At 35.2% G+C, this 19,702-nt stretch overlaps 1 protein-coding gene across 1 annotated transcript in view; it reads right to left on the minus strand.

The window, feature by feature from the left end:
• LOC138310114 (dipeptidyl peptidase 4-like) overlaps positions 1-19,702 on the minus strand; it is a 393,025-nt gene that overhangs the window by 11,469 nt on the left and 361,854 nt on the right. Inside the window, exons 5-14 of the mRNA XM_069251248.1 lie at positions 14,533-14,628; positions 12,324-12,418; positions 11,688-11,762; positions 11,026-11,078; positions 10,251-10,326; positions 8,257-8,386; positions 6,191-6,351; positions 5,636-5,730; positions 4,646-4,769; positions 2,862-2,900 (exon numbers count right to left, since the gene is read on the minus strand). Of these exons, the coding sequence (XP_069107349.1) occupies positions 2,862-2,900; positions 4,646-4,769; positions 5,636-5,730; positions 6,191-6,351; positions 8,257-8,386; positions 10,251-10,326; positions 11,026-11,078; positions 11,688-11,762; positions 12,324-12,418; positions 14,533-14,628 (944 nt within the window). The remainder of the gene's footprint in view (positions 1-2,861; positions 2,901-4,645; positions 4,770-5,635; positions 5,731-6,190; positions 6,352-8,256; positions 8,387-10,250; positions 10,327-11,025; positions 11,079-11,687; positions 11,763-12,323; positions 12,419-14,532; positions 14,629-19,702) is intronic.

Here is a 19,702-nt window from a genome sequence, read left to right on the forward strand (position 1 = left end):
CATTGTACTATCAGAAATTTAAATACATTTAATACATGTATATTGCCAATTTATTTTCGCTAACAAACTATGTCCAAAATACAAATGTTACAATATTTTTCTTTCTTTTAACACTGAAATAAGTAATTTTAGTTTTGCACGTTTACACAAGTTTGTTAAAGAGCCACATCAGAAATTAAAAATCTCTGGTACAGTTTCTGTAGGTGGCTGAATTTTATCAATATCGGGTAATGGTTACTTTATTTTGAGACAATGTTGGGTAATTCGATATAGGTGGGGTGGATGTGACAACGGAATGAAAAAAATTAGGTGATTTGTTATTGACAATGTAAAGGGTATGAGGTCAAATTTAAATAATTTTCAGATTAGATTTATCAAGTCTTCAACACGATCAAATAACAAAACTTACATTTGGATTCGGCTAAAGAAGTGAAATAATGAACATTTAAAAACAGAAATTTGATCAAAATATTACTTTTCTTCTTTTTATATTAGATTGATTGTTTTGATTCATGATCTTGATTGCATTTGCAGTTGTAGTAACTTGGAAACATGTAACAAGATAGTAAATGATAAATGTAAAAAAAATGCATCCATGTGCCAATGACCTTGACCTCTTAATCTAATAAGACATTATTGCTACTAATACTAACAATGAAAAAATATTTTTGAAACTACCAAAAAATGAAAAAAAACTTTACAACATTTTAAACTGCTAGGAGAATGACTATGAGTTCAGATACATGGTAATTAGCAAACAAAATAGACGAAAATGAACAAAATGGTTGAGGGGATGTACTGGGAGGGAGAAGAACTCTACGGAACAAAATGGTGTGGTACTACACTGGAAGTGGTCACCATGGCAACGTGTTGGAAGTACCGCATGACCTCCTGGTTTGTAGTATCAGGAAGATTTATCATCCCTTTGGAGAAAACAATATCGGGAAGTATTTCTTTTTTTTTTTTGGAGAAAACAATGGGGGCTTTGTACTGAAAATATAACAATGAATAATATTAGTTAGCAGGGAAATATTTATCTCTTTTTGGAGGAAAACAATGAAGGTGTAGAAGTATATAACTCTCTTTGTTACTTTTGGTGTCCCAGAGGGATCTTGGCGCCGACCAAAGAATGATTATGTCTGACAATGGAAGGGTCACCATCATATAAAATTTGGCAACGTGTACTTTCTAAGTAAAGTGGGAAATCTAAGATGGCGGCGGTTGCCTCATCTTTTTTACCGATCAGTCCCAAAAAGCATTATGGAGCAGTCCTTAAAGGTACTATGCCAACTAGGGTACAAGGGGAAAACTATGCTTGGAATTTGGTACTTTCTGAGAAATAGCGATAACAAACTTTAACTATCAAAATCCAAGATGGCCGTCGGAAGTCATTTATCTCCCTTTGCACAACTAGGGGTCTAGGGGAAAACATATGAAATTTGAGAAAGATCCCTTCATAACTTTTTGAGAATAGCGGTAACAACTTAAACTATCAAAATCCAAGATGGCCGCCTGTACCGATCGGTCCCAAAATGCAAATATGCACAACTTGGGTCCTAGGGGAACCTACATATGAAATTTGAGAAAGATCCCTTCAGCACTTTTTGAGAAATAAGCGGTAACAAACTTAAACTATCAAAATCCAAGATGGCCGCCTGTCGGCCATCTTGTTGACTGAACGGTCCCAAAATGCAATATGCACAACTAGGGTCCTAGGTGAACCTACATATGAAATTTGAGAAAGATCCCTTCAGTTCTTTTTGAGAAATAGCGGTAACAAACTTTTAACTATCAAAATCCAAGATGGCCGCCTGTCGGCCATCTTGTTGACTGATCGGTCCCAAAATGCAATATGCACAACTAGGGTCCTAGGGGAACCTGTATATGAAATTTGAGAAATATCCCTTCAGCACTTTTTGAGAAATAGCGGTAACAACCTTTAACTATCAAAATCCAAGATGGCTGCCTGTCGGCCATCTTGTTGACCGATTGGTCCCGAAATGCAATATGCACAACTAGGGTCCTAGGGGAACCTACATATGAAATTTGAGAAAGATCCCTTCAGCACTTTTTGAGAAATAGCGGTAACAAACTTTAACTATCAAAATCCAAGATGGCCGCCTGTCGGCCATCTTGTTGACCGATCAGTCGCAAAATGCAATATGCACAACTAGGGTCCTAGGGGAACCTACATATAAAATTTGAGAAAGATCCCTTCAGTACTTTCTGAGAAATAGCGGTAACAAGAATTGTTAACGGACGGACGGACGGACGGACGGAAGGACGGACGGACGGAAGGACGGACGGACGGACGACGGACCACGGACAAAAGGCGATTTGAATAGCCCACCATCTGATGATGGTGGGCTAAAAAACAAAGTTTAATGCTAATGAGAACATAATTTGGTTGTTGTACAATTATTAGGGACTTTAATGCCATATTGTTGTGAAGGAACAATATCTTTATGCAAACAAATATTATGATTAATGATTTGTAAAGGATAACAAAAGAAAGTCCCTTGAATATTCAAGCATAAAGAATTACATTCTTTCTGGTTCATTGCATCATTGTAATGAACACAAAATAGCTTACCAGGAAAGTCTGGAAGACATTTATGTACTTATACCCTAATGATATGACAGAATTGGACAGAATTAACCCATTTACCCCTGAAGACACATTTAGACTCTTCTGATTAAAATACTTTAACAGTCCAATTTGGAACTTCAAGGATGAATGAGCTCACATATCGTGGCAGGGGTATCAAATATATTTTGGTTGACTCCAATTTAGCCATGACCTGACGATATTGTCGTTAGTCATTGTCATACTAATGTAGCACTTCTCTGATAAAACTTACCAACTCAACCCAGGCTCCATGTCCAGTCTCTCTTTGATTCTAAAAGAATTATAAAATATATATATAAGATATTTTACATGGGTCAATGAAGTAATATAAACAGTTATTTCCCATATAACACTGTATCCTTATAGACATGTATGTCTGTAGGATACGAATTACATTAAGTAGTAAATATAGGCCAAAGAGGATATTTTACATAATACACCAGTACACTATAAAACAAAAGGCCCAGAGGGCCTGTATCGCTCACCTGGTTTGTAATGCTAAGTAATTTTCTAAATACAGGTTCATTGTTTCTTTTCTGAAGAATTCAAATATTTACCTCTAATTCACCTAATGGGCACCACCCCCTCCTGCCCCCCGGATTTGATCACAATCCATGCAGAACTTTAGGACAAGTAGCGATTTATAGGATTAACCTCTATTTCCCATATTGGGCCCCACCCCTCCTGCCCCTGGGGGGTCAGAGCCAAAATTTATACAAGTTCTTTTCACTTCCCCCATGGATATTAGTGGCCAGATTTGGTCACAATCCATGCAGAACTTTAGGACAAGTAGCAATTTGTAGGATTAAACTCTATTTCCCACATTGGGCCCCACCCCTCCTGCCCCCTGAGGGGGTTAGAGCCAAAATTTACACAAGTTCTGTTCGCCTTCCCCCAAGGATGTTTGTGGCCAAATTTGGTTACAATCCATGAAGAACTCTATGACTAGTAGCGATTTAAAGAATTTACGTCAATTTCCCCTATTAGGCCCCGTCCCTTATGCCCCAGGGGGGGTCAGAGCCAAAATTTATACAAGTTCTGTTCCCCTTCTCTCAAGGATGTTTGTGGCCAAATTTGGTCATGATCCATGCAGAACTCTATGGCTAGTAGCGATTTATAGGATTTACATTTATTTCCCCTATTGGGCCCCGCCCCTCCTGCCCTTGGGGGCTCAGAGCCAAAATTTATACATGTTCTGTTCCCCTTCCCCCAAGGATATTTGTGGCCAAATTTGGTTACAATCCATGCAGAAATCTATGACTAGTAGCAGTTTAAAGGAAATGTTGACGGACAGACGGACGGACGACGCGCCATGACATAAGCTCAACGGCCCTTCGGGCCAGGTGAGCTAAAAACTTATTTCGACAGCCATATAAAACAGAAAAATAAATTAACACAGAAAAGATACAAGTTAAATAGAACTGTAATTAAATTGCTGTGAAATAAACATTTGGCAGGAAACACCAAATGAAGTCACACAACATTAAGTTGGTAACAGAATAATGCCTTCCCAGTCGACTGCATTGTTGTAATGAACACCAAAATAACTTACTACTGGCTTCCAATTTCACAGCTTGGATCATGTGTTTATTTTTATGGTGATGAAATCGCAAATTCCATGAAACCGGCTTTGGTTTGGAATGGTTTTTCAGCCTACCAACAACTCAGATAAGTTGAGAAACGTTTTTGATGCATGGTTTGGGTGAGTATCGATGTGTTGTATGATACTGTGGTATTTTTATATTATCTTTCCCTATAATATATAGCATGACCCAGCTTAACTAATATTCATTAGATTTAAGGAATCCCCTAACTTCAGTTTTTCCAAAGGAAAACACTACAGGTTATACAGAATGCTCCTTAACTGAAGATAATTTCTGTATAAATGCTTTACTATGGAAAATTAAGTTAAGGAATTCCTTAAAGTTAAGAAACGTTTTTGAAACTCATGGGGGCCAGGATTGACTGATTGTGCTGAGACAAAGATAGTTAAGAATGGAAATTTAATATACAAACCACACTGCAGACTCCAGTCTCCGCATTACACACTGTAATGACAGACTTATTCTGTGCACGATTCAGCCAGGCTATCAACACGTAGTTGTCATCTCTCCATTGTACAAATGTGAAGTAGTAGTCTCTGTGATAAAAACAGAAAGGACGACATTAAACATGAGGAAATAATGGACAACATCAGCTGTATAATTTAGATTCCAGGAATATTAGTATTTTAGTACCGAAATAAGTTTGGAACATTATAGTCATTGACACGGGCCTTAACGACCACCTCTTTGAAAAGACCTCCTTCTTATAAAGACCACTTCTTTGAGGTGGTGGTGAGATAAGCTTAAACACTATAACTAATGACCTTCCTTAGCGACCACCTCTGTTTAAAGACCACTGTTTATAAAGACCACTTTTATGTTCCCAAATGGCTATTTATAATTTGACCTGTGTATAAAGACACCTTAGCTATAGAAACCACTTTCCCTTGTCTCTTGCAGCGGGATTAGACTGGGTCGATCATCAATGACCAGTTAGCTCAATCGGTAGAGCATTCAGCTAGTGTTCGGAGGGTCCCGGGTTCCGATCCAAGTCTAGGAGCTACATTTTCTCCCCTCCTGTACGTTACACATGGTGTTGATAGCCAGGTGTTGCTGTATAATGAACTGTTTATCTTTCCTAACGATTTCCTCTTTTTATGGTATTAGAAATAGAAAACAAATCAATCTTTCATCAGAGATTCAGAATGTCTGTTTTTAAATTTTTAAACCCAAATTCCTGTGAGCTCAGATATTCAAATCACATTTTTTGTTTTCAAAAAGGTGTATATTTTTTTTTGGATAAATTCACCCCTAAAGACACCTTCATACCAGGACGAGAATACAATGTAATACAATGATAAGGGTGAAGGAATTGACTTGGTAAAATAATTAGTTTTCCATTGATGAGACATGTGAAAACCAAATGTACATCAGTATTAACTGTTGTGATGTAATTACTTACGGATTAGCTAATTCAGCTGGAGGATTGACAACTTTGGTGACATTGGTCTTGAAGTTAAAGATTTTAAGTTTGAATGTAGGATTTCTATATCCAGCCTACAAAAAGAGAAAAAGAACAAAATTGATATGTAGTTTTACTATTGGTTTTAGTGATTAGTGTTTTAAACAATTGTACTATGATCATACTTTGTATACAAAAGTCATTGCAAAACATGCAATGCTTAGGAAGCTTTCCTTAGAACTTAGGCAATGCATCATATTGAACACAACAGTTCCATACAAACCATTTCCAACTGGTATACCTATTCAATCATATCAATAAGCAAATGAATCTTAAATCTCAATGACCTCTTTTCTTTCCTGCATGGCTTTTTGAAATTTTACAAAATGTTTTTAAAAACGTTCATTTTTGTGGAATAAAAATTGCATCTGAATACCTTTCAATAAAAGTGATATTTTGATTTATTGAGAGAAACTTTTGCATTTTATTTGTCGTTGAAGTAAATGACATGCTAAAAATAGTTTTTGTAGTGTACTTATTATCCATAAAACCCACCTTTGGATATGCGATTCTCTTCTGCATGCCGTATGGATCTTCCATGCTTCCGTATAGAGGATAGTAGTATTTCCTGACCTCTGTATCGTTAAATGAGGCATACAGAAGGAAATTTCCAAGGGGAGACCACCACAGGGCATGGTCCGAGGCCAGGATCTCCTCTGTAAAATAAAGTCAGGACAGAGTTATTGACATTACAAGTGTATGAACTCAGAAATGAGATGTTTACCTATGGAAACCATACACAGACTAAGGACACTTAGAATCTGTTTAGAAAGAAATGATCTGTTCTTTATATGTACAGTGAGTTTAGTTATAGGAGAGAAAAGTCTTAAGCAGACTTAACACTTCTGTGGTAATTTTCAATGATGCTTTTCAATCGGGCCAAAAAAATGTCTGTTTTGGCAAAAGAAAGGGTTGATAGGTCAGGATTTTTTTTTCTTTGTGTCTTTCACTCTAAAATAATGGCTAGAACCAGATTTTTTTAAGATCCAAATCCTGACTTATATTTTTTTAGCAGAAAAGTGGAAAAAAAATTAGGTTCGGTCTGGTAGCCCTAAACAGACATATTTTTTGTGTCTTACTAAGAATGCTATTTTGCATTTTTTCGGATGTTCTTTACAGACAGGTTACTATATACATACTTTACACATATACACTATACACCTTAATTATCATGACGCTGTAAGATAGCTAACAATCATATTCCACAAGGAGAGAAAATCCTGAAGAAATTCCCTTGACCGTGAAAGATAATTTTTGATTTATCATTAAAATTTCAATTTCAGTTGTTGATTTTCATTACCATTAAGAAAGTAGAAATTAGGTAGACAGTTCTGAACAAATAATAATTTCCCAAAAGCAAAAATACAATAATGTAACTGCCATTGATTTTTTCCTAGGGCCTTCAAGAATTTGTCTACCAGACTGTGAATTCCCTGAAGTGGACAAAGCCAATATTGGGACGACCTACAAAGTGCACAGTAATGGCCGGCGGACACGATATAACTAAATTATCGGCTCCTACGTGTCGTATTTAGATCCTCAAATCCTACTGACTCAAGTGTTGTTTGTCTGAGGGGAGAAACAGGTAATAGGGTAAAAGGTTGAGACAGTTATGGGAGAAAGGAGTGGAGAGAGACGAAGAAAAATATAAAAGAAAGGAGGGAAGGAATTAGAAAGTGTTGGCAGACATAGGTAATAGAAAAACGAAAGGAGTGGAGAGAGACAAAGAAAAATGAAGCAAGGAAGGAAGGAATAGAAAGTGGGGGCTGAGAAAAGTAATCGGATAAAGAAGGGAAAAGAGAGGAAAAATCAATATCAGTAAGTACTGAAGGAAGCAATAGGAAAAGGAAAAGAGAGGGAAAGAGGAAAAAGAGAAGAAGATCAAAGTACTGTAAGTACTGAAGTAAGGGATAAGGCAGGGAAAAGAGAGGAAGATCAAAGTACTGTAAGCTGAAGGAAGTGATAAGGGAGGGAAAAGAGAGGAAGATCAAAGTACTGTAAGTACTGAAGGAAGTGATAAGGGATGGAAAAGAGATGAAGAATCAAAGTACTGTAAGTACTGAAGGAAGTGATAAGGGAGGGAAAAGAGAGGAAGATCAAAGTACTGTAAGTACTGAAGGAAGTGATAAGGGATGGGAAAGAGATGAAGAATCAAAGTACTGTAAGTACTGAAGGAAGTGATAAGGGAGGGAAAAGAGAGGAAGATCAAAGTACTGTAAGTACTGAAGGAAGTGATAAGGGATGGGAAAGAGATGAAGAATCAAAGTACTGTAAGTACTGAAGGAAGTGATAAGGGATGGGAAAGAGATGAAGAATCAAAGTATTGTAAGTACTGAAGGAAGTGATAAGGGAGGGGAAAGAGATGAAGAATCAAAGTACTGTAAGTAATGAAGGAAACCATAAGGGAGGGAAAAGAGAGGAATACAAAGTGGGGGCAGGGATGGGTAATAGGATAAAGGATTGAATAGAGAGGATGAAAAGCAATCGCACAGTTTAACCAAGATAAACTGATAACCAAGCGCAAGTTAAAGATTCTACAAAACGTACAAAAATTTAGTTACCTTCATATACCCAATCTGGAATTCCATTAAAGATCTCCTCATGGTAACCATCAGTGGTGATCTGCATGGGAACCGCATCATTTTGGGTAATGTCTGGTTTATAGAAGATGTTGTTATCCTGTACAAATACCTACAAATAAAAAATACTAAGGTTTAAGATACAAACACAAAGTTTGAACACAAATACAGCTACAGTAATAAATTAACACAAGTTTTGAAAACAAATAGCTGCATATAAAGCAATATAAATTATTGGTATTTTTTCCCCAAAACAAAAACCAAACTTTATTCCCCAGACAAAATAAGCATAAATGACTGCCAGGGTTGGGACCCTGGATTCAGCATCTGTACACAATTGTCCTCTTGCAAGAGAGCTTTCATTCAACATTCATTTCCCTATATTCTCTCTAACTTTCCAATCATTCACTTATACTTTCTCATTCCTGATATTATCTGATATTATTCATTGATACATTCATTCTGTGAATCTTTCATACTCGTTTTTTTACTTTCATACTTAATCCCCCCCCCCCGCATCCTGTAGCTCATTCCTTAATTCTAAAATTTATCTAAAATATTCTAAACATAATTTATTGATCCAATTTTCTTTTTCTTTTCATAAACATTTCTAAATTACTTAGAAAAAGGTATTAAACTTTCCTATATATATGATCAACAGAAATTTCTATTTTGTTATACTTAATATTAATTCTACACTTCCAAATGGACCATATGAAGGACAATAATGCTGTATTGAGAAAAACTGACAGATTATCGTTAGCTTGAAATCCCAAAATCACAACATCCGTTGTCAGCATATCTTCATTGAATCCCAGAATGGTTTTGAATAATGTACAGAACAAATGTTCAGAATATTTCTGATATTACCACATTCAAAAAATAAATGTACAATATCTTCAGTTTGCGTTTTGCAAAAATTACAATTTCCAAATAAAGTTTTAAACACATAGATACACTTATAAAAACAACAAGATAACCAAGGGCCTTAATGGTCATCTGACAATACTGACACTAGGAAAAGAAAGAAATATGTTTTTCAAGATGGCGACTTTGGAATCCACCTTATATGTTGGACAGATGGGACAATGTCTTAATATAGTAACACTTTTTGGCTGACTTTTCCTTGTATTTATACAAGATTTCAGCACCAGAAGAACTGAACAACTTTTTTTCAAATAAACCCGAAAAATAACATTTTGTGGTAATTTTGAGAATCACCTGTAACACATTGTCGATTTATTACATAGCTGTAATGGAATATTTAAAACAATTGAAAGTAAAATAAAATGAAGGAAAAGTGAAATGCAGATTAATTATGCCCTACAGCATCTGAATTCCACATTCTTAAATGAATCCTACAACAATTAGGTGTGTTGAGGTGATAATGATTGCCTTTAGCTATATTTTAAGATTGTTTAGGATTAAACGTATACATTTTGAGAAAAAACTCTAAATATAGTTTAACATCACTAAGTGTCACAGCCTCTGAATCCCACACCCTAAAATGAATCCTGCAACAACTATGCGTGTTGAGGTGATAATGACGTCCTTTATATAATTAGCTATGATTAAAGTTAAAGGGTTAGGATTGGATTTATAATTTTTGAGAAACCAGAGCTAAACGCCAAACTTGAAAGTAAAGTCTTATAAATATTTAAGCATCCCTAAGTTTCACAGCCTTTCCATCCCAGGGCCTGAAATAAATCCTGCAATAATTATGTGTGTGAAGATGATAATGATGTCCTTCAGCTATATTTAAAGTTTCATTAGGATTGGACTTTAGCTTTCTGAGAAACAGAGCTAAAACAGTTGGCAGTGGTATTAGGTAAGATGATAACTAGTACATGTACATACCACAGCGTGTCCTGTAGGGGTGTGATTGGGGTATGGGGATAAGGTAGTGTGGGGGTGGGGGTAGGATAGGCAGTGGTATTAGGTAAGATTATAACTATAGTACATGTAGTAATACATACGACAGCGTGTCCTGCGGGTGCCCAGCCTACATACTGGAACACATCCCCATACGGAGTATCAAACACTCTCTGTTTCCTGGAAACAAAACATCATTTCTGTTAACCTATATGTCATATTTAGATATATATTTAAATGCCACACAAATAGTTTTTTTTAACTTCACTCTAAGAAATCTAGGAAACATTCAAACTATGACTCACAGTTGTGACATAAACTTGAGATAATTTTTCTCCTCTTTTATTGGTATACTTGGTCTTACAGCCAAGGTCATTTACGGACAAATCGATCAGGCCCCTGAATAATGAAACAGCCTTAGACTTGAGTTTTTGCTTAGCTAATAAAAAATAATGTAACTTTTTGTAACGTCATTTGTGATAGGCTAAGTCTAAACGAAAGACTGTTTTAGATTTCAGTCTGTTTAATGATCTTGGGGCCAGGTCTTGGTGGAAGAAATATAACAGAATCTTAAATGTAAAGGAGATAAGGATATATCAACAAAAATAAAAGATGTTTAGCTTGACAGCACAAAGCTTGCCGAGTTCTTACTCGCCAAAAATATTCCACAATTAACAGTTATATAATTATGTAGAATATTTGCTCGTTATGAACCAATTAATGGTAACATTTCACTTTACCTCAGTATTTGGATTATAAATGTGAAAATATGGTGAAAATTTCAATTAAAACTGAATACAGGGTCTTAAAGTTAAATGAACTGCATGTTACTGGTTAATATAACAGTATGTACAATGCATGAATACCTGTAATACCTACTTTGTCTGAATGTCGTAGTAGCTGTATCTGGCTAACTTAGAATGTCGGTAGATCTGAAATTGGATTTGAAAATAAAATCATTAAGTTTAATATAGAAACCTATAACAAATAATATTGTTATTTCTCCCTACCCATACTTTATACTGGAATTGACATATCTAATAATAATGTGCATGATTATATTTTGCTAACAATAAACTAGGAAACAAGAACTGTTGTCAAGGCAAAAAGTTTAATAAAGATAATTTGTTGAAAAACTTTAACCTTAACTTATCAATAATTATTATACTATGTCTTTTACAAAATTTTGGTGTAAAACCACTCACTTTTATACTGTATAATAATCATTATACTTCAATCAAGTTAAATGTTACCGTATTGAACTCTATAACAGCCCCCATCCCTTAAAGTACACCTTTCCTTTTATGAAGGCCAAATATCACTTACACTGAAACTATGAAAACCGTGAAGAATTTCCTATTTGATTTTGTTTGTAAATTGATTAATGGCCTAGTGATTGCAATAATTACGTGAAGCCTATGCACAAATTTGGTCTTATCAAGTATCCCAATTTTCATTTTTTTACCATCCCTGGGGGCTTCTTGGGTAGAATACAGTAAATAAAAACAATAAAACAATATTGTTTTTATTTAAGAACTTACCGGTCGCTCATCAAAGGTCAAGAGGACATATTTTTGGTCAGGTGACACCTGGTAGGAATCTGTGTTAAGCTCCCTCTGTCAAAGGTCGAAGGTCAAAGGTTAAAACAATTTTACACGTGCAGTAAAGAATCTTTTACTGAATACAGTGTATCTTTACAGTGAATATTTATAGTTCTAAAGAACATGATTTACACCATAATTCCTGTGATCTATTATGAATTGCATGAAGAATTAATGTCGTATTTATCAAAAGATGCACTGCTAATAAAATTAAACTCATATGATTAATATCAAATCATATCGTCCTTTTTAACCAAAACTTCCCATTTTCAGAATTGTTTGATAGGACTTTGGATCTTTGCATCCAATCCATCAGGGATCCATCCAGAAATTTTTTAGTTCAATCAATTCCTATCCTTAATTATCATATGAAAAAATCTTTGGGTTTTTTTCCCCCACAAAAATCGACCAAATCAAATTTTAGTGGTTTTAAATTTGTATGATCTAGCTTTCAGAGTTGATATGATTGAACCATTTCTCATTATTTGTTAGATCAAATGTTTGCAATAATAGGAAGGTCATGTGAAATAGCCAAAAAACAAAAAACACATCCATACACAAATAAGAGGTACTCACAAACGTTGTATTATCCATAAGCACCGAGGAGGAGTTATCCTCACACTTGAATATAACCACAGCACCGTCATCATTTCGGTAGAGGAAATAGTCATCTGCCAAATGGAATTCAATTAGTTATTTCCTGGACCAAACCACATTCAAATTTGTAATGGATAGATGATATCGGAGAGAGTGTGATTGATGGTAAAATCAATACAAGATGAGTCCTATCATGATGATGATCAATTTAACTTGAACTATGATTTAAAACACTTTTGTTTATTTTATAAATACAGTCACACGAACACAAAAGGAACAAGAAAAAAGTCGCGTTTGTCACCAAGGTCACAGGTCAAATAGTGGACACTAGATAAGCAGGTGGGTTTTTTTACATAGATTTAGTCGCTAAGACTTAACTTTCCTGGTTTTACTGTATATTTATCCTTCGTTTATTTTTTTGGAGGGGGAGGGGGGAGGGTGAGAGGGCCTGAGGAGGCGTGTTTTTTTAATTTCATTTGGATAAACAATGGCGAGAAATCTCTGTGTAAGATCAATTTAGTTACAATATTAGGCAATTCTTAATCTAATCAATTGACTTATTACATAAAATATTGAACTTGATATTTAAAACTTAATTGCCTTGTGGATCATTTATGGCCAAAACACAGGAAAAACAACCACCTTTTGAAGCGACACTTCAACAGGGATATCTTCTACTCAGCTGGTGGTTGTGTTCGGGACCAATTAAGGAGTCTATATATAGACAACGGGTCGGAACAAAATTACACACAAAACCACAGGACTGTCTCCTCGAACCAATCAATATCACAACAAGCTCAAAACAGACAGGCTTTCTTGTGGATGTTAAAACGGTAGTCTGACCATGACTTTTTGTTGAAATGGATTTCTGACATGAATTTTATATTCTTGTGTAATATTGGCAAGCTTTCTCGATGTTGATGTCAAAATAGTCGTCTGACCATGATTTCCATATACATGATGTACTTGTGTATGGCAAGCTTTTTTATGTCGTTAACAGTCTTCTGATTATGGTTTTCATGTTTTTGTGTATGACAGGCTTTCTTGTTGTTAAAAATAATTTGTTGTTTATGAGGACTCAAAACAGAAAAGCTTTCTTGATATTCAAACGGTAGTCTGACCATGATGTTTTGTAGAAACGGTCACCTGACCATAATTTTGATATTTTTGTGTATGGCGGACTTTCTTGGTAATTTTAATATTTTCATTTAGGAGGAATGACTTCCAAATATTTGTATACAAGAGGTGAAAATACAGAAACAAATCATTAAGAGTTTCATAACAATATTTGTTAGAATATTTCTTTAGAATTGATGTTGCAAATAAAAAGTATTTGTGAATGTCCCACATAAAGTGTTTTATCTTTCTCAAATTTTTGTTTCACAATAAAATGCAGACCTTCTTGTGTCTTGGGTGAATTAGTTACCATGACAACACGTAGGCGACAACTTTCTGCCGAATGGGAGAAATACTCCAAACAGAAACCTACTATTAAGGTCTCCTGATTGAAGCCATGGTTACGAGATGTCGTCTCCAGAACTACTTGTTAATGTGTAATTCAGCATGTTGGATGTCCCAAGGTTTTGCTGATACTTTCTTTGTGAATCTAAGGAGATTCATCAACCCATCCAACCCCTGAAGACACATTAGGCTATTCTTGTTCATATGAGATAGCAGTCCATTATCAAAATTTCAGGGGTGAATTAGTAGCATAGATACTACAGTCACAAAAACAGCTAGATTCAGCATCATGAATTATTTAACATAATGCCAAAACCTAACTACAAAACTGCCATCAAATTTAAGTATTTTTTATGTTCTAGGGATTTTTTTTCTATTGATATATTGGTTCAGCAAATGAGCAAAAAACATTCAAAGACTCTTTGGTATTTTAGAAAATCAAAGACAACTAAGGACTGAAATTTTATTAAAATAAAATAAATTTCAGAATTGTTCATGACCTACAAACTGTGGTTACAATTTATCTGATTTTGGGTTAATAATATATTTAACATTTGTTCTTGAATAATAATTATAGTCACAGATTCCAACGGATCCCTTGAAATTGACAAAATTCAGTATTTCCATCCTATTTCTTATTGGCAATAGATGTTTATATCACATTCTTCCTGAACTTACTCAGCCATTTTTAATCAGTTAACTTCTGCAATAAAGAAAACTTTCTTACCTTTAATCCACACTGGATGAAATGACTTTGGTCTTAATTCCCCTGTCAGGAAATCTTCAAAGCTGAATTTTTCTCTAGTGTCTTCTTTTGGCTTGGCTGTTAACAGATAAGAAAACTTTCATAATGTATGTCTACAGATTAATTAATAATGTTTAATTAGATAAAGTGATACCTGTTTATAAAAACCACTCAAGGGACCAGGGAAAAATATCATAGCCAAATGGTCTTTATACACAGGTTAAAGTGTGTTGAAAATGGTAATTTGTGACCCTGTGGAAGTGGTCTAATTTAATCAGGTGGTCTTTATACAGAGGTGGTCAGTATCACAGGGTTTGCTGTATCAGAAGTGAATACAATGTATACATACATGTATATTCCTAATGTTTGATACATTGTATGAAGCGGCATATCAAGACAGCTTTCTTTTGAGACTTTGTCGACTTGGATGATTTTTTATAGCCTATGAAAATGAGTGGTTGTGGTTATTTGCATGAAGAATTTGCCAGAATTTGAGGTGGTGGTAACCCTAAGTACCAAGAGAAAAAACACTCACTAACAGATTACTGTCCTACAGCCAGTACCATCAAATGTACCACATGTGTTTGAAAGTATATTAATGGTAGAAATTGGCAGGACGCTTTATCCAGTTCCCAAACAGCTACATGATGTATTATTTAAAATGTATAGCAGTACAATATCTGTCGTGCTTGAATTCATATAAGAGAATTTAATCCTATACATCTACAGACAGAATTTAATCCTATACATCTACAGACAGAAATGATAGGAATTCTTACAGCTCTGTATGTCTAGAACAATGCTAACTAAAGCATTCCAAGGGTATTTTTTTAACAATCTGTCAGACCATGCACATGTAACCTGTATATCATGCAATCATCTATACTAATATATCTATTCTGTTAGTCCTTAGACTCCAAACAGAAAAAATGTTTACTTTTGAATAACAGAGAATGGAAGATGTAAATGAAACAGTATGTGATAAATTAATTATCTCCCTTTCTGAAAATTATCTGCCTTTCTGAAAGGATTTGCTTACTAAGCCCACACTTTCCCCTTTACATCCAATTATAACCAATATTTATATACAATATAACTGATACTAACACACTAAGACAAGACCATCAGTGTCTAATTCTAGATTCAAAGTTTCAAATTAGGGGGAGATAACCTAGTATTAGATCTGCTAAGTATATCTGCTGAGTGTTGTATCAATCATAAATCTCCCAAAATAAAATCTCAATACCAATATATCCAGCCCTCTAAAAATTATGCACTCTTTTCTATGCCAATTCTGAGGCTTATTTTAAAAAAAATCACGAAAGGGGAGACAACTTCATAAATATCAATATGCCATTATTTTACATTTCCTGCTGATTTCCATGTTTGCCTGGTGAAATTGATTGGTTCGGGAAGTAAAAGTGTGTTGAGTTCCCCTGTTTTATTGACTACCACTATTACAACAACAAGCTCCATTAAACAGAAAAGTTTACTTAGTCAATACCGCGTCAACAATAACACACCATCGACTAATCAGTCAAACCAAGATTCAATTTCTTGTAATACAGTAAATTGTCAATTTCTGAAATTAATATTATTATATATATATATTCTGAATACATTTCATTGTGTTCGGTTAATCTTATCTCTGAATATATCAGACTTTTATACCATATTCTTATACACACACAAATCAATTTGTGTGAAAACTTATCTCCCTGTATACATACAAAGTGCAGATCGATCAAAGAACAGGGACAATACACATTCCAGTCAAGTGCCCCGACCAGGAATCAAACACAGGTCTTAGGTGTGATAAACCAACAGCTCTACTGACAGTGTCATAGAAACCAAGCCCCATCAACTGATCAGAACCATTTAGCAACATGGTAAATCTCATGGTGAAATCCAATGGTAGCTGTAACAGGTCATTTTTAAAATTGCAAATGTATGAGATGACCTTCTTCAATCTATGAAAGAGTCTTCACTTGACAACTCCATTTGATCTTGACAGTGACATATGTTAAAATTGTCATCTATGGAAAATCATTCAGTTTTGTTGTTTCTGTAAAAGTTACACTGACAACCTGCTTTTACACAAGAGATTCCTATCAAAGAATATAACCACGACAAAAAAAAATGTACTTATCAAAATCAGACTGCAGAAGCTGTTGGTACGACATACCAGAGGGCATATCTCACATTATGACACGATATAGGTTTTGGTTTGGTTTTATTAGTTTAACATCCTATTAACAGCCAGGGTCATCTAGGACGTACAAGGTTTGTTGGTGGAGAAAAGCCAGAATACCCGGAGAAAAACCATAAACCAATAGTCTGTACCTGGCAACTGACCCAGAAAGGATTCAAAATCATGACCCAGAGGTGAAGAGCTTGTGGTAATGTGTCATCTTAACCGCACAGCCATCACCCATTGTGGCCCTTGACATGATCAAATTATTTCAGCAACTTTATAAAGCCTTTTGAAATACATGTGCAGTCAAACCAGTAATAACTGAAGATAATTTGAATTCCTGATGATGCCCCGATCTCTTGGGAAATTGATAATTAAACCAATAATTCATATTTTGTATGCACCTTTAAATCAATATTTTACTGTATCCCTCATAGTGAGCACATGTATTTCGGTGTAGTTTGTAGGCAAGGATATAGACTAATACAATTAATCATGAACACATTCTCAAACGATCGAGATATCCATTATCAGTAAAAGGATATGTGTTATTAGATTTATACTAAGTGCTATTACGTCCCCCACAAATCATTTTCTTGTGCCAATGAAACTGAATATCATTTATTTAACGACTCAAATTTACATTTCCTATGCATTTCTTAACACCTGATGGTATTTAGAATGCTTTAAAGAAAATTGGAAATTCTGCTGAAGTATTTCAGTGAGAAAAGCTGTTTCACATTACAGCAAATTAGTCGAGAGAGTCGTCAAAATCTCCAGGAAATGCTGAATATAGGATTCCCTTTCTTATGGATGAAACATTTCATAGTGTCATCTCAATGAATCTATATATAATTATTTTTCTATTATGATTAGCAACATTCATACAATTAAACCTAAACTAAGTTAGTTTTTTTGTATACATACAAATGGATGCTGAATGATGGAAGATTATGCATAAACTTAAGTTATTGTGATGTTCTACAGAAATGACATCAGTCATCACCATTCTCAAGTCAATTGAGACTTTTACGCCATGTCTAATAGAACCATTAATATAGAACACCAATGAAGACACAAGAGGAAATTGAGCTGGCAAGATGGCCAAAGATTCTGGGTTGTTCAGATTGACATCTTGCCAAAGATTCTGGGTTGTTCACAGTGACCACTCCATCTTGTGGCCTAACAACACCATTAATCTGTATCATAATCAATGTCCAGTCAGGACTTAATTGATGGTCTTCCTGGCCAGGTCATTTGACCATTCAATTCGTCACTCATCACTTTCCTTCGCCTGTCACTCATTGACCAATGGTCAGCAGGCATTCCCCGTCCCGAGATATCTAGGTCAAGTTGAGGAGGACTTGACAATGTTATGTTGAGGAATTAAGTCATGTTTTATGTCTTTAGTTGGTAAGGAGCTTTGAAACATTACAGAAAACTGTGGAAAGACAGTTCCTTCATGATCAATTTCTGGTTATATGTCTTTACCCCACCTCTGTCTGGAAATCACTTTTCCTTTGACATATCATCATCTCCCATCCCAATTGGACTTTTGTAATCAATCTGAATTTATTCCTTCATTTCCAATATGATTTGACCATGCTGACTTTGTTGACCTTATTCTTGACATAACCCCATAGTGACTTACCCTTTTGATTCCCTCTTTTCATTCATTCTCATTTTGCCTTCATTGGTACAGTTAACTCTGTATACATCATGGATGGTGGAGTTCTATAAGGCTCTTTTTCAACAGAAACCTTAATTCTATCTCAGCATGAATCCCTCGATCCCCCATCCTCCATATGTAGAGCACAACCTCAACACTAGTAGACACCTCTATACCAGTAAATTCTCCAGACACATTTCACCCATATATGCAGTGCTCCAGATATTTTTTTAAGGGATGGATAATTGTACTCCTTTGTTTTGAAAGAGAGGCCGGGGTACAACTTCGACTTCTGTATGAACCAAAACTTAACAGTAATATTTCGATAAAAGTTATGTGGGTTAGTGTAAATTAATCAATGATAAGCTAGCAAATGTGCAAATATCTATCTGATTCAAGTGCACAGATTATGTAGACTCTTAAAAATAATTAGAATTATAAACCTGATTTTACTAAATTTCTTCTGATTTTACTTCTGGATGCAAGCCTCTTACTAATTGGGTCGAGTAATAACAAGTATTGTTGGGGTAATTTGTACACATTCATACAAGGGGTAATTGACAGCGAGGTTAAGAATGGATATTACCCATGTACGCATCTTTACTGGAGCACTGCATTGCATTGGAACCCTTCCATTTTTCCCTTGAACCTCTCCCATAAGTTGATTCTCAATAAAACACATTCCACCTCTAGGACAACTTTCTATCACTCCATTCTCAAAATAGCCCCATTAACCCCCTCAAACACCTTATTCCCAATAGAACACCCTCACCCCATTCTCAAAAGGATCTTTACTAATTGTATTCCCTTTATCATTGACTAAAACCAATCCTGTGGTTCTTTATTAAACCCCTTACACATCAGACAAAAAGTATCCTGAATTCTAGATCAATAGACTGTACTGTTCTAGGAGCCATCTCCAAACAGGTAAAAATAAAAAACAAAATTGATTTTTAACAACACAGGCATACTAAATCTCCATTTGTATCACATTCAGCAAATAAAGTCTGACCAGAGTTAAAAGCACCAATGAAATGCATATATATATGCTTGCGGAATTGATTATTCCGATTCACCTACAATACACTTTCCAAGAGCTGACCTTGACTGAACATATAGCCTACAGGTAGTGGAGTTTGGGATTCCTTCCTGGTACATTCGGTGCTGTAGACCAATCCACGTAAAAGCTATAGAGATTGTGAGGCTTCCTTTGGGACGGAACCTGGGTTGGTCTGTGTTTGGGGGTGAACACATTTGAAAGGGGGGAGAAGTGTATCAGGTGTTAGGTT

This window comes from Argopecten irradians, chromosome 16 (genome assembly GCF_041381155.1).
Source record: "Argopecten irradians isolate NY chromosome 16, Ai_NY, whole genome shotgun sequence".
In the NCBI taxonomy this organism is placed as follows: Eukaryota; Metazoa; Mollusca; class Bivalvia; order Pectinida; family Pectinidae; genus Argopecten; species Argopecten irradians.